Source organism: Saccopteryx bilineata, chromosome 2 (assembly GCF_036850765.1).
Source record: "Saccopteryx bilineata isolate mSacBil1 chromosome 2, mSacBil1_pri_phased_curated, whole genome shotgun sequence".
In the NCBI taxonomy this organism is placed as follows: domain Eukaryota; kingdom Metazoa; phylum Chordata; class Mammalia; order Chiroptera; family Emballonuridae; genus Saccopteryx; species Saccopteryx bilineata.
This window is the reverse complement of record NC_089491.1, coordinates 3,060,625-3,075,324: the sequence shown is the minus strand read 5'-3', so window position 1 is coordinate 3,075,324 and position 14,700 is coordinate 3,060,625. Positions and strand designations below refer to the sequence as shown.

General features: G+C 60.4%; 1 protein-coding gene across 2 annotated transcripts in view; it reads right to left on the bottom strand.

Annotated features, from left to right (window-relative positions):
* The window catches only part of VAV2 (vav guanine nucleotide exchange factor 2), a 192,584-nt gene extending 186,751 nt beyond the window's left edge, over nt 1–5,833 (bottom strand). For both annotated transcript variants that reach the window (XM_066255787.1, XM_066255788.1), the window contains exon 1: nt 5,075–5,833. In XM_066255787.1, coding sequence (XP_066111884.1) covers nt 5,075–5,278 — 204 coding nt within the window. In that variant the 5' untranslated portion in view covers nt 5,279–5,833. The remainder of the gene's footprint in view (nt 1–5,074) is intronic.
* Nucleotides 5,834–14,700: the final 8,867 nt, after the last annotated feature.

The following is a 14,700-nucleotide window of genomic DNA, read 5'->3' as shown; positions in this document are numbered from 1 at the left end:
CCATCAAGATACAGATAAGAAAGCAATCAATGGACAACTAAGGAGCTGCAATGAAGACTTGATGCTTCTCATCTCTCTCTTCCTGTCTGTCTGTCCCTATCTGTCTCCCTCTCTGTCTCTGTCACAGCAAAAAAAATGCATGATGTCGACGCCCCCTGAGGCAGGATAAATCAAAATCACACGTGCCCCTACAAGATGGGACACGCCAGGAGAACACAGCCCCGCAGATGCTCTGACACCCACGGGCACCAAGTCCCCAAAAGGAGGGACATTCTGTGGCCTTCACGGGCCAAGCGCACGAACACCCAGGAAAGGCTGAGGAATGTTCCCAGACGAAAACAGGCTGAAAGAGAGAGCACGGCCCTCGGTGAACCCTGTCGCCGCGAGGGGCGCGGACGGAGACCCGGGGGGCTCACAGGGCGGACGACAGCAGCTGGGTAGGGTCCCGCTGTGTCCGGGTCTGGCTGTGCCGCGGTTCAGATACGTCAGGAGAATGCCCTTGTCGCAGGAAACGCACGGGGTACCGAGCGCCAAGTCCCCAGCCTACTCTCACGCGGTGAAGAGTCCTGTGTGCCCCCCTTCCAGCTCTGCTATTGAGTCTGAGTTTCAAAATTAAAAAGAATATATCAGCCCTGACCAGTTGGCTCAGTGGTAGAGCATTGGCCTGGAGTGTGGAAGTCCCAGGTTCAATTCCCGGCCAGGGCACACAGGAGAAGCACCCATCTGCTTCTCCACCCCTCCCCCTCTCCTTCCTCTCTGTCTCTCTCTTCCCCTCCCGCAGCCAAGGCTCCACTGGAGCAAAGTTGGCCCAGGCGCTGAGGATGGCTCCATGGCCTCTGCCTCAGGCGCTAGAATGGCTCTGGTTGCAACAGAGCAGATGGGCAGAGCATCGCCCCCTGGTGGGCATGCCGGGTGGATCCCGGTCGGGCGCATGCGGGAGTCTGTCTCTCTGCTTCCCCGTTTCTCACTTCAGAAAAATACAAAAGAAAAAAAAAAAAAAAAAGGGAAAGAAAACAGGCGTCCTTGTCCTCACTGGCTCAGCCCTCCTATCTCTGCTCCCAGACGCCCTGGTGTCACAAACCTTGGCCCCGGAGCTGAGGAGCATCTGCTCACCCTTAGGAACTCCCTGGACACCTGAAGGCCACTTCCTCAGGCAACAGGCATCTCATCAACACCCACGGTGGGTCCTTGCTGATCGGGAAGCCTCTGTGCCCAGCCTGCCCCACCCCCTCGCCAAGCAGCACAGGGTTCAGCAGTGCCAGCCCTCAAGAGGAGCAAAGCAACCCAGGAGCAAAGGGACCACGGGGTGCTGAGCCCTGCGGGACCCCAGTGAACCCCCACACACACAGATGCTGACGTCTCTCGCTCAAAACCTGTCCAGCAAGAGTATGGCTGGCTCCCAAGTGGTGAGGATATTGAAGCAAAGTCAGAGAAAGTGCAGGGTTAGGGACACACAGCAGGAGCTGCCAAGGGGCCATGGCCAGGCGCCACCACCCTGCAGGATGGAAGACCGTGAAACCAGAGGAGGCTTCCCGGAGGAGGAGGGCTCTAGACTGGCTCCTACAGGAAGAACAGGCTCAGGGGAGGGGAGCCTTCCAGAACAGGCACAGACAGAAAAAGCACGCAGGAAGGGGGCAGGCTGGAGCATCCGGCACAAGACAGGGAGCCAGACTGGGAGGCGTGGGCTGCAGGTATGGGTGGGAACGGGTGTGAGGGGAACCCTGGAGTCCCCGGGTCCCACGCCCTGCCTGTGCATTAGTGTCCCTACAGCCCGGCTGCCCAGTCTGTTCTTCAGGGAGGACGCCTGCCAGGGTGGTGTGGGCACCAGGCTGGGTGGGCGGTGCCCCGAGGGCTCAGACGGCAGACCAGACGCGCGCCCCGTCTGCTGGCATCAGCAACCACAGGACCACACCACCGAGGCTGCCCCTTCCTAGGATCAGCAGATTGTGGCCATACCTAATTAGTTTAATTAAACCCAAGGTGGCTCCCAGGCACTTTTGAATGAAATAAATAAATGAAATAAATAAAGCCTGCCCTGCCAACTCCAGCAGGACCTGACAAAGAGGCAGCCCGGGTCTCTCTGTGAATACCACCCAGTACCTGCGCTCTGTACACAGCAGGGGCTCAGTAAGTGCACCTTCCTCTCAGGCCCCTGGAGGGCCAGAGACCAACCCAGCTGAGACCAACTTCCAAAGAGGAGGGGCTACTCCAACTGCTACCTTCTGAAAACATGACGTCACCATGAGAAGCCAGCATGGCGTTCTGAGGAGAGGGGACATCGTGGAGGCCTTCGCGCAGGACGCGCCGGACAGGAGGGAGACGCCAGGCCCCGAGACTGACCTACCGTGTCCAAGTCCCCACGGGAAACAGGCACGCGCTCCTCGCCCATCCGTCCCGTGGAAGACAGACACACGCCCTGTACGGCCCCAGGAGCAGGCCAGGGACAAGCATCAGAAACTCAGCAGGAAAGCTGAGACGTCCTGAAACCAGCGTTTGTTTCAACACAGTCCCGGAAGGGAGAACTAAGTGTGTGCCTGAGTTTTGCCACTTACTTACTACCTGTGTGGCCTGGGGCACGTCACTCAACCTCTCTGAGCTTTTTAGCTGCCTCCTTTATGACACAGAAAGGGCATACCCGGTCCAGGCTCCTGTCTAGCCCAAGGCGGGACCAGCAAGCAAGGGCAGATGGGATTCTGCTTGCGATTCAACCTCCGTGGACCAAGAGGACATCTCCCCCCTGAGCTCCTCTTCCAGGCCAGGGTTGTAAGCTTCCCGATGACAGAGCAGCCGCACAGAGAGGTCCTCTCCCAAACCCTACACAGCCACGTGTGATCAAGAACAACTGTTTTCTTCAATTGTCAACATACCGGTAGAGCCACGTCTAACTCCCGACCCACTGATGCAGGTTCGCAGAGCACCTGCAGCCACCCCTGTCCCTGCATCGGCCACACAAAGGCTGGTGTGACCCGCCAGCCCCACCCTCCACCAGACGACAGGTCTGGGAGAACAGACCTCACCCTCCTGCTAGGAGGACACCCACCCATGTCCAGACACCTGTCTTAAAATCGCTACTGTTTATTCGGCACCATGCCGAGGACGTTCTCTCTGCTCCCCCTCATTGAACCCTCACAGTGTTGCGATGAGGTGGCTGCCATTATATTGCCCCGTTACTCAGATGGGGAAACTGAGGCCCTCAAGGTGGTTGCCCACCTGGAGAGGACAGGGCCAGGTTTCAATCTGAGCATGTGGCCACGAAGACACACAGACACTCGCCCGTCTGGTTCTCCTATGACCCAGCCCCCCACCCAGACACCCCCTTCACCTGGGCTGCGGCAGGGAGGCTCGAAGGGGCTGTGCTGGGGTCAGTGCTGCTGCCCACCACTGGCTGCAGAGACCCCCCCAGGAAGTCTGCACTTTCCAGCACAGGGTCTGAGCCACACCACCTGCCACAGACAACCCCCACACACACACTCCTTCATCCTGCCCGAAGCACAGCTGGGGAATGGCAGCCCCTGGACCCAGTGGCCCGCCAGACTCCACCTCTGCTCTGTAGACCCACCCACCCCAGGCTGTGCCCTGCGCCCTGGTCACCCTGCCAATTAGGCGGAAACCTGTCAGGAGCCAGCAAGCCTGAGCAGTCCCTGCAGTTCACAGGCAAAGGAGGCTCTCCCACCAGGTCTCAGCTCTGCCCTGTGCAGCTTTTCTTCTCCTGTTTGGGGGGGAGGGGGGGCTGGATCTGTGACAGCCCTCTGCAGCTGGGCCCTGCCCCCGGGACCTTGGGCTACTTAGCACTGAGAGTGCCTCAAGATGGCACAGGCTGTAAGGGAGCCCTGACCACAGGCAGGGCACCACCAGGGCTCCCTGACTGGACTGTCCACCTCCTTGGTCCTGAGTTACTATTACCGAGTGAGAGGGCGGCCCTCTGTCCCCTCGGGCTCTTCTTTGTCAGAGGCCACACTCCCCCTCCTCCCTGGAGGAGGGACAATACTCCACCACCACCACCATCTCCTTGGAAACAGCCAAAGGGCAGAGGCCATGAAACACAGCCTGGAAAAGCCGTGACTCACTGCAGCCCCTGTTCCTGATGCCACTCTTATGAATGACCCTTGTCCACATGGATCTGCCCTGGGCCATGGAGGAAAGGGACGCCAGGGCCAACAGGAAGGTGGCTCCTGGACAGTGCTGGCCAGGCCAGGACTGACACCACGTTCCCCAGGTCCCCTCAAAGTGTGCTGGGGTTGCAGGTTCCACCACCTCAGGAAGGGCAGGAGGAAAGCATCGATTCTGCATAAGTCTTGGCCAAGTTCCCTTTAAAGGGCCAAGAAATGCAGTTCCTGCCGGAGGAGCAGACATTTTCCTGCCGGCCAGAGGCCACACGCGCCTGGGCCACGACAAAGGCCACACTTGAGGGTGTCCACGGACCGCTCCATCTGGGGAAGCTCCCTTTACCAACTTGTGTGACCCTGGGGACCCAACGCCGGTCAGCCCTCCTTGGTCTAGAAAGCGGAGGCTGGCGAGGGGGCGGCGCCGCGGGCCCACACGCTTCCCCCAACCCCCAACCCCCGCCCAGCCGGCCCCTCTGGCCGCGCCCGGAGCCCCGCTGCGCCTGCTAGTCCTCCACCGCGTCCAGCATTCGCGCGGAGCCGGACCACGCAACGCTTGACGAGGTCCCAGAAGCGGCGAACTCCTCGGGGTCGGACGGGACACTTGCAGGACCCCGTGGCCCGGGAACGTGGGTGGCAATGGTAGGCAACAAACCCGGGTTAGATAGAGTCTCCCCTTTCCACGGGCAGTGCCCGCGGGCTGCAGAGGCGCGCCCTTGGCTTGAGGACTTAGGTCAACTTCGTGCTCCCGGGGTCGCCCCTCCGAGGAGCCGCTCCGAGGCCCGGGGCGCGCCCCCATTTCCGCTCCGCGTCCCCACGTCCAGGAGCCGCACCGCCCCTGCCACTGTCCTGGGACCGCTGGCGGCTGCGACCTCCCGAGTCTGCGTCCTCGTGCCGGGCGGCGAGAGTACCTGGGGACCCCGGCGCCCCCACCTCTGCGCGCCCCCCACCCCGTGCGCCCGCACCCTCACCTGGGACATCTGCGGCCGGAAGTTGATGTCCTTCATGTCGATGGAGCCGGGGGAGAGGTTGTGCAGCAGCTGGCACAGGAGCACGCCGTCCCGCAGCGCCTGCGCCAGGTCGAAGACCACGGCCGAGGGCCACACCACCCGGTGGTTCGGCGGCAGGACCTTGCAGTCGATGAGCCAGCGGCCGCACTGCCGCCACTGCTCCATGGCGCCCGCTGGGCCCGCCGCTCAGCGCAGCGCTCGGGCCAAAGTGCGGCGGCCGCGGGGCATCCCGCCCGGCCGCGCCGGGTCTCGGCGGCCGGGGCGGGGCTTCGCGCGGGCGGCCCCCGGTCCCCGCCGCGCCGCGCCGCGCCGCAGCGCGCGTCCCCTCCTCTTCCTCCTCGGGCTCCTCGCGGGCCGCCGCTCCCGCCCACGTGCGGCCGTGGGGTACACGCCAGACAGTGCGCGGGGTCCTCGGTTCACACACACAAGTCCTCCCGGGCCCCGGGCCGGGCTCCTTGCCGTCGACCGCCGCGGCGCTCCGCGATCAGCCCCGCCGGGCGCCGCATTCTGCGCTCGGGGCGCCCCGTGGCCGCCGCCGTTCCTGCCCCGCCCGAGACAAAGGCCCGGCGGGTCGCTCAGCTCCGCGCGTCCCGGATCCTCGCCGCCCTCGCCGCCCTCGCCTCCGCCGCTGCTTTGTTCGCCCCGCCTGCGGGATCCGCGCGCCCCGACCCGCGTTCCGACTCCGAGGCTCAGCGGCTCCCGGGCGCTGGGGGCGCGGGGGCGCGGGGGCGCGGCCACAGGCGGGGCGGGGCGGGGGCGGGCGCTCGCTTGGCACCTCCCCGCGACCCAAGCGCCGCCCCCGCTCCGCTCCACTTCCTGTCCCACTGCAGTCCGCAAAAGTTGCGGCGGGCGGGGGTCCAGGACTGCCGGCTTGCTACCAGCAGCACCCGTTCTTGGGGAGCTCTGCGCCCGGGGAAGCAACCTCGCCCGTGGAGTGGTGGCCGGTCGCTGTCTCCGTCCCTCCTGCGTTCTGCTCCTGAAGATCAGGAGGTGGCCCCCTACTGCGCTTGGACCTCCTCATGGCCCTTCGGGAAGTACAGACCCAGAAGGGGCCACGGACTGGCCCGAGGCATCACGCACCCTCTCAGCCCATCAGGTGGCCCCTGAGGGATAACTCGAAGCCCGAGATGCACGGACTGGGGACACACCCAGAACCCTGTTCCTATTCTCCACCCTGGCCTGGGGACCGGCAGGAAGCCCTCCCCCGCTCCTCCCTGCACAAAGGCAGGGATTCCCCTGCTTTATGACCCAGGGGCCACTCTGGCCACTTGCAACTGCCCAGAGGGCAAATCCTGGCATCTGAACTGGAATATGTGAGATACGTAATTAGGGAAGAGGGAAGGAGCGGAGGCCAGACCCGGCCCTGGGTCGTGCCACCCACATGCTGGCTGCAGGGTCCACTGACCCTGCCCTGAACTCTTTCCTGGGCCCCGCCCCGCCCCGGGGCGGGCAGTGTTCTCTGCAGCTGGCTTTAGGTGACGGTGGGAGGGCTTCACAGACATAAAGAGCCCATCTGGCAATGAAATGATGTGGGTTCCGGCTCAGCTGTCAGGAGCCCTGGGTTCTCACGACTGATAGGGTAACCTATCTCAGAGGGGCTGGCCCGCCCTGGACACTTGTGGTTTCAGCCCTGTACCTATGTTAGCTGGGGCAGGACTGGGCAGTTTCCCGCGTGCCCCAGTCCCTCACCTCCTGTGGCATTGTTGGTGCAGGAGCCAGGCAAACCCAGAGAGGGTCCACTGGGCCGTCTGTTCTGAGAATCGGCCTCCGCAGAGAGTCAGACTTGCCTCTTCCCACAGGGAGAAAGCGTGGGGCCCCGGGGAGAGAGGTGGGAGGAGCCGGCCTCCGAAAGCACACATGGCCCTGCTGGAAGTGGGTGGCCCAGGCTGGATGGAGTAAAATCAGTCCAAGTGACCAGTGAGCTCCACGCTCCAGTCCAGCACCCTTCCTCTGAGAAAATGGGTGTGGCACCCTAGTGAACATGCACAGGATGAAACCTGCTTCAGGGTGAGGGGGTGAGGGGATGAGGAGGGTGAGGTCAGAGGGTCAGAGGGCGCCTGCCTTAGCTGAGACAAAAGTATACAATGTCACAGCAGCCCTGAATCATTGCCAAGAGGGGAACGGAGCCTGAACCCCAGCCGCTCCAGCCTCTGCTGGAAGAGCCAGCACAGGAACCTGCCACCACCACCACCCCCCAGCAGGGCCCCTCCCCCCTTGGGGAATGAGGAGCACCCACCCACTCAGAATCACCTGTGAGGAAAGAATAGGACCAATTAACCAAACGCTTGAGGCAGCGGCTCCTCCAGCCCCTCACTTGGGATGCCCTATTCACGGTGCCCCATAAATGGCCTGTGTCTCTCTCTCCCACAGGTAGCTCCAGCAACAAGAAAGGGACCTCTGTCCTCACTGCCCCTTGGCCTTCCTGCTTGGGCGGAGAACCAACCAAGTTGATGAGCCCCGGGGCTGGGACACAGGCCTCGGTCAGCTAACAAGCGCAGGTGGTTATCTGCTGCCCCCTGGTGGGTGTGCAGAGCACTGCCGCTACCTGGCTGCTCCTTGTTGCGGCCAGGGCCCAGCTGCACCCAGAATTGTCAAGTCAGGAGAGCCAGACCTCCCACTGTGTGGTCCTGAGCTAGTCACACTTCCCTGAGTCCTAGTTTTTTTAATCTGGACATTGGGGACATTCACCACTCTGTGTTCCTCACAGGGTCCTTGGGATGCGGTGCAGGCAGGCTGCATGTGAAGAAACGAACAATGGAAAACTCTCCTCTGAACACTTGATGTCGGGTAAGGTGCGGTCCAGATGTCTGTCAACTCAGGGCCTATGTCAGAACGAGGGGACGCCGTTCCGGAGAGTCCCACGTCCATCCTTGTGCTCTCAGAGCTGTTCGCCAGGACGCCGGGTGCTCCTCCCTGGGGGGTGCAATTCCCATCGCATCCTTTGGAGCAGTGGTCCCCAAACCCCAGGCCGCAGACTGGTACCAGTCCATGGGCCATTTGGTACCGATCCGCAGAGAAAGAATAAATAACTTACATTATTTCCGTTATATTTATATTTAAGTCTGAATGATGTTTTATTTTTTTAAAAATGACCAGATTCCACCCCTCCCGCAGCGAGGCTCCATTGGAGCAAAGATGGCCCGAGCACTGGGGATGGCTCCTTGGCCTCTGCCCCAGGCGCTAGAGTGGCTCTGGTCGCAACAGAGCCAACAGAGCGACGCCCCGGAGGGGCAGAGCATCACCCCCTGGTGGGCAGAGCGTCACCCCCTGGTGGACGTGCCGGGTGGATCCCAGTCGGGCGCATGCGGGAGTCCGTCTGACTGTCTCTTCCCGTTTCCAGCTTCAGAAAAATACCCCCCCCCCAAAAAATGACCAGATTACCTCTGTTACATCCGTCTAAGACTCACTCTTGACTCGTAAGTTCGACAATTATATTTAAAAATATTGGCTCTGGCCGGTTGGCTCGGCGGTAGATCGTCGGCCTGGCGTGCAGGAGTCCCGGGTTCGATTCCCGGCCAGGGCACACAGGAGAGGTGCCCATCTGCTTCTCCACCCCTCCCCCTCTCCTTCCTCTCTGTCTCTCTCTTCCCCTCCCGCAGCCAAGGGTCCACTGGAGCAAAGATGGCCCAGGCACTGAGGATGGCTCCATGGCCTCTGCCTCAGGCGCTAGAATGGCTCTGGATGCGACAGAGCAACGCCCTGGAGGGGCAGAGCATCGCCCCCTGGTGGGCGTGCCAGGTGGATCCCGGTCAGGCACATGCGGGAGTCTGTCTGACTGCCTCCCCGTTTCCACTTCAGAAAAATGAAAAAAAATAATAAAAATAATAAAATAGCCCTGGCCGGTTGGCTCAGCAGTAGACCGTTGGCCTGGCGTGCGGGGGACCCGGGTTCGATTCCCGGCCAGGGCACATAGGGGAAGCGCCCATTTGCTTCTCCACCCCCTTCCCCTCCTTCCTCTCTGTGTCTCTCTTCCCCTCCCGCAGTCAAGGCTCCATTGGAGCAAAGATGGCCCGGGCACTGGGGATGGCTCCTTGGCCTCTGCCCTAGGCGCTAGAGTGGCTCTGGTCGCGGCAGAGCGACGCCCTGGAGGGGCAGAGCATCGCCCCCTGGTGGGCAGAGCTTCGCTCCTGGTGGGCATGCCGGGTGGATCCCGGTCGGGCGCATGCGGGAGTCTGTCTGACTGTCTCTCCCCGTTTCCAGCTTCAGAAAAAATAAAATAATAAAATAATAACAAAATAAAAATAAAAATACCACAGTTTTTACGCTGGTCACATAATTATATTTTGTGCATTTATCCGTCCCATCCTAAAGGCCAGTCCATGAAAATATTTTCTGACATTAAACCGGTCTGTGGCCCTAAAAAGATTGGGGACCACTGCTCTGGATAACAGAGATGGCTTCCCGGGAGCTGAGCTCACAGATGACAAGTGAGTGGTACCCTTGGGCCCACCCTTAGCAGTTAGCTTAGACACCACTTTATTTAGTTAGTTAGTTATGACAGAGAGAGGGACAGATAGGGACAGACAGACAGGAATGGAGAGAGATGAGAAGCATCAATCATCAGTTTTTCGTTGCGACACCGTAGTTGTTCATTGATTGCTTTCTCATATGTGCCATGACCGCGGGCCTTCAGCAGACTGAGTAACTCCCCGCTTGAGCCAGTGACCTTGGGTCCATGCTAGTGAGCTTTTTTTTGCTCAAGCCAGATGAGCCTGCACTCAAGCTGGCAACCCCGGGGTCTTTTTTTTTTTTTTTTTTTTTTTAACAGAGGCAGAGATAGACAGGGACAGACAGACAGGAACAGAGAGAGATGAGAAGCATCAATCATCAGTTTCTCGTTGCGCGTTGCGACTTCTTAGTTGTTCATTGATTGCTTTCTCACATGTGCCTTGACCGTGGGCCTTCAGCAGACCGAGTAACCCCTTGCTGGAGCCAGGGACCTTGGGTCCAAGCTGGCGAGCTCTTTGCTCAAGCCAGATGAGCCCGCGCGCGACCTCAGAGTCTCGAACCTGGGTACTTCCGCATCCCAGTCCGACGCTCTATCCACTGCGCCACCGCCTGGTCAGGCAACCCCGGGGTCTTGAACCTGGGTCCTTCCGCATCCCAGTCCGACACTCTATCCACTGCGCCACCGCCTGGTCAGGCTACACCACTTTCTTGAGACTTGTTTGGAGGTTCTAGCAGGGGAGCGCAGCTACTCGTATACCCTTGACCGAAGAACGGTCCTCTCCTCTAGCGGGGAAGGTCGTCCTCTTCGACCGAGCACGCAGCTTCAGGAGGGATGCACATGGAGCAGTGAGGGAGGAAGGGGACACCCGCCTAGCCAGCCAGATCAGACGAATCAACCCTGGCGATCAATGGGGTGACAGATGTCGCAGCCAGATCGCCCTCACATCCTACACCACTTTCTTTAGTGAAGGAAGTCCCTGTGCTGAGTGCCCGGGAGAGTCCAGAGGAGAGGTGGGGACAGGGAAAAGCCAGGAGCACCAACACCAGCCACAAGTCCCGCCGCTCTCCCTGGGTCCCTCAACAGCCTTCACCTGCACCATCCTCACCACCTCCCCCCTTCCGGCCTGCCCTCCGCAGCCAGCCAGGACCCGGTCAAACCTTGGGGAGGTCCTGGCTCCCCTCCCTCACCAGATGAGCCTCAAGTCGTCCTTGGAAGACCTCATTTCCTGCAGCACCAGCCACAGCCTTGGCCAACGTGCCCTCACCACAGAGGCTCTGCACATGCTCCCAGCAGAGGGCAGGGGCTCACCCCTCACTGCTGCTGCAGACCCTCCCCCGCACTCTCCCCACCTCCCCCCACCCGGCCTGGTTGGTTGGTTTGCTCAGTCTCATCCCTCTGTCAGCTGAGTTGCAGCAGGGACCATCTCCGTCCTGTCCTGCCCTGTCCTACAAACTGGGCTCGGCCTGTGGAAGGTGGTCAAAAAACAAACAAAACAAAACAAAACAAAAAAACAGGTGTTGAATGAAACACCAAATGCAGAGGCAGCCCCTTGGCGAGCACCGCAACAGTAATTCCAAATCCGATGTATCCTTTCACAGAAGACACAGAAATGCATTACCCTGACTCAAAGGTTTGAAAAATTGGTTATATGGTCTATTTATTGATTTGAAGAGTATTTTAACAAGGTTTGTAGCATATTTGAACTTCACGTCTGACTGTATAACATCACACTACATAAGATTTGCATCTCATGTGGCACATTATCACTTACAGCTTGTTTTATTCTAACAGTAGTCTTTTTTCTTTTAACTGAGAAGAGAGGAGATAGTGAGACAGACTCCTGCATGTGCTTCGATGGAGATCCACCCGGCAAACTCCCCCACCCCCCCCCACCCCCCGCCTTGGGCCGATGCTCAAACCAACCGAGCTATTCTCAGGGTTCAGGGCCAACGCTCAATCCAATTGAGACACTGGCTGCGAGAGGGGAAGAGAGAGAGAAGGGGGAGGGGGAGGAGAGAAGCAGATGGTCTCTTGGATGCTGTGACCGGAAATCAAACCCTGGACATCCATACGTCGGGCCAGTGCTCTATCCACTGAGTCAACCCACCAGGGCTCTGACAGTAGTCTAGATGGGAACAGCCACTCCCATTCCTTGAGTGCTAGGTGGTTGGCCTGAGGTGCCAACCTTGGTGAGCTGCCCTGTGTCCCCCGGCAGTCCGGTCCAAGCGCCAGGCCTCCCGGGCACCTGTGCAAGCTCCCAAATGTTGATGCTGTAAGAGGTTCCCCTTGCCTGCCTGGCACTTTCTGTTGTCCTTTGACAGGCTGGTTTGGGTGGGTGGGTGACCAGAAAGAAGGGAAAATGCCATGACGCCTAAAACATAGAGCTACGAACTCAGCAGCAGAAGGCAAGGCCTTAAAAGGCCCACACGTGCTCGCGCCCGCCCCACTGCAGGACTGCGCTGGAAACTGGCCGTTAGGGAGCGGCCCGTGTCTGAGCTGGAGGAGGGAAGGGGACAGAATTGCATGGTGGCTGTCGGGTCCATGGGGGTCCCAGACAGGAGGTCTCTGGAGGGAGGTCAGACGTGCCTCGATGTCCTGCTTCCCCTTCTCTGTGGACTGTCACCGCTGTGGACAGTCACCGCTGTGGGGAGTGGCACCAGGCGGCCACTTCTGAGCCCCGCCTGTCAGGGTTCTGCCCTAAGGGCAGGGGAAACACTGTTACCACATCTGTTTTGCAGGTGAAGGTTTGCAGAGCCGGAGTGACTTGCCCCAGGTCAGGCAGAGCCGGGGTGTGGACCCCGGTGTGAAGAGCAGGGTCACCTCCCGTATGGCGTATGGCGCTCCTGCTGGGCAGCGGCACAGAGCAGTGGGAGCCTAAGACGTCCCCAGGGCCTCCCGGGCTCCCACCAGGTCACCCTCCTCGCAGTCCAATCGGCAGTCGGGAGCCCTAATTCCAGAGCGCTGAATTTGCTCTGCATGGGAATGCCTGTGTCCTCGTAGGCTGAGCCCGGTTTGTGGGCTGGAGAGCTCTCTTTCTGCCTGTCCAAACATTCGAGACCGTTTCCTCCTACACAGGCCTCCTCAGACCACCCCAGGCAGCCAGATCTGCAGATGGGGGGGCTTTCCTAGCCCCCCTCTTCCCCCCAGCCAACGCCTAGGGCTGCTGCTGCAAGGTCCCAGTGCCCCAGGGGGGTTGGCCCAACAGCCAGGGTCCCAGGCACATCCTGAGAGCTCCTCTTACAAAGGCCTCCCCTGCACCCTCCTCCCATGCCTCGTACATCCCTCCCCACACCCTTCATCCTTCCCACCCACCCCTCCGTCCCTTGTCCATCCCTCCCACATCCGCAGTCCAGAACGTGTTGTTGACTGGACGCAGCTTTGTTCAGGGGACAAAGGGAAGTGAATGTTTTGACTCCTCCCGACAGGACTGGGTGAAGGAATTGTTCTCAAGTCCAAGGCCCGGCAAACCCACTCACGGCGCAGGCTCCATCTGCAGCTGTCGCGGTTTCCCGGGAAACCACCGTGGGGAGAAGGACCCTCCCCTGGGAGTCAGACACCACTGCCCGCCCCGCCCTGCTGCCTCTGCCGCCCTGGGTTGTCGGGTGTGGCCTTCGCACGTGTTGTTTGAAAAGACAAAGTAAGCCCTTTTCACAGCTTGTTGCTTCTTCAACTTTCAAACTTTGCTCAAAGGCTGTCGCCCTCAGTGTGCGCCCCAAATGGTGACCTCGTCATCCTACCGCCACCCCACCACGGCCTGGGCCCCCTCCTGACAACTGACTGTTGGGGGCCAGTTTGCTCGGAGCCCGCTCGAGGCTCGACCCCTTCTGAGAGGCACCCGTGAGGTCAGGTGCACGTTACCCAACGCAGCTCTAAGGAACGGAAGGGGGATCCCAGGCTTAATCCGTCAGGAGGCCGAGAAGTCGGGGTGTGGGGTCGACTCCAGGTTTCTGCAGGAGCCCTGCCGTCATGGCACCAACAAGCCACCCCCAACAAAGAACCGAGGCAGGAGCCCCGGCCGGCTGGGGGAAGACACAAGCCCCACAGAGCTGGTTGTGAGTCACGGGACCGAGGGGTGACCAGGGGCATCTGCTGCCCCTGACCGTGTCCTTGGCGGGAACAGCTTCCCGAAAGGAGGGTCAGAACGCAGAGCCAGGGAGAACGGGTTCCCAGCCCCCGCGGGCCCTCACTGCCCCGGGACCTGGCAGGAGGCAACCCCACCCAGCCGGGGGCCCTGCACGGAGCAGAAGGTCAGCACCCTGCTCGGCAGAGGAGAGGCGCCTGCTGGCCCTGCTGGTCCTGCTGCCCCGCCCACAGCACCAGGGACGCGAATCCTGGAACATTCCCAGCACCCCAAAAAGATACTAACTACCCTTTATCACAAGCTGTGATCCCCAACAGCCCCCCACCCCCACCCCAGTCTCCTTTCTGTCTCCACGGAGCTGCCTGTTCTGGACATTTCTATAAATGGAACCACGTTCTTGTGTTCAGCTCCTTCCTCTCAGCACAGTGTCAGGTCCTCACCCGTGGTGGGGGCGTCCACATCCACAGCACGTCACTCCTGTGTGTGGCACTGGGAGCGGAGTCCCTTCGAAGAATACCGTTTATTGCACCTGGTGTATCTGAAGCATGATCGTCTCAACATGCCATCAGCAATGAGCTCATTGCGCGTCCCCCTGCTCACGTTCAAGTCTCCGCAACCCACTGGGCGTTTTACATTCCCCGCACACTTCCGCTGGGACGCTAAGCTCCCATCAGAAACGTTTCATCTGTATTCAGGTTGTCGGGAAACTCATCGCTGAAAGAGTGGGCTGGCACAGCCAAGCGGTTTCAAATATACTTAAAAGTCTGCCAAATGGTGAACTGAGTATCAACTTCAAGTTAATTAAAGTTAAAACACACTGAAAAATGCCACTCCCCCGTCGGGCAAGCCACCCTGGAGAGCCCGGAAGCCGCACGTGGCTCGCCGCCACTGCCAGCGTGTGCGGCGTGGGGGGCTGTCCCCCAGCGGCGTGACGTTGCAGGAGGCCTGCGGCTTCTGTGTCCTCGCATGTGACGTGGGTTTTGTCAGACCTGCCCCCACCCCGGGCGGGGGTCCCATCAGTGACAGCAAGGACTAGACGATGGAGAGTTTCCTCTT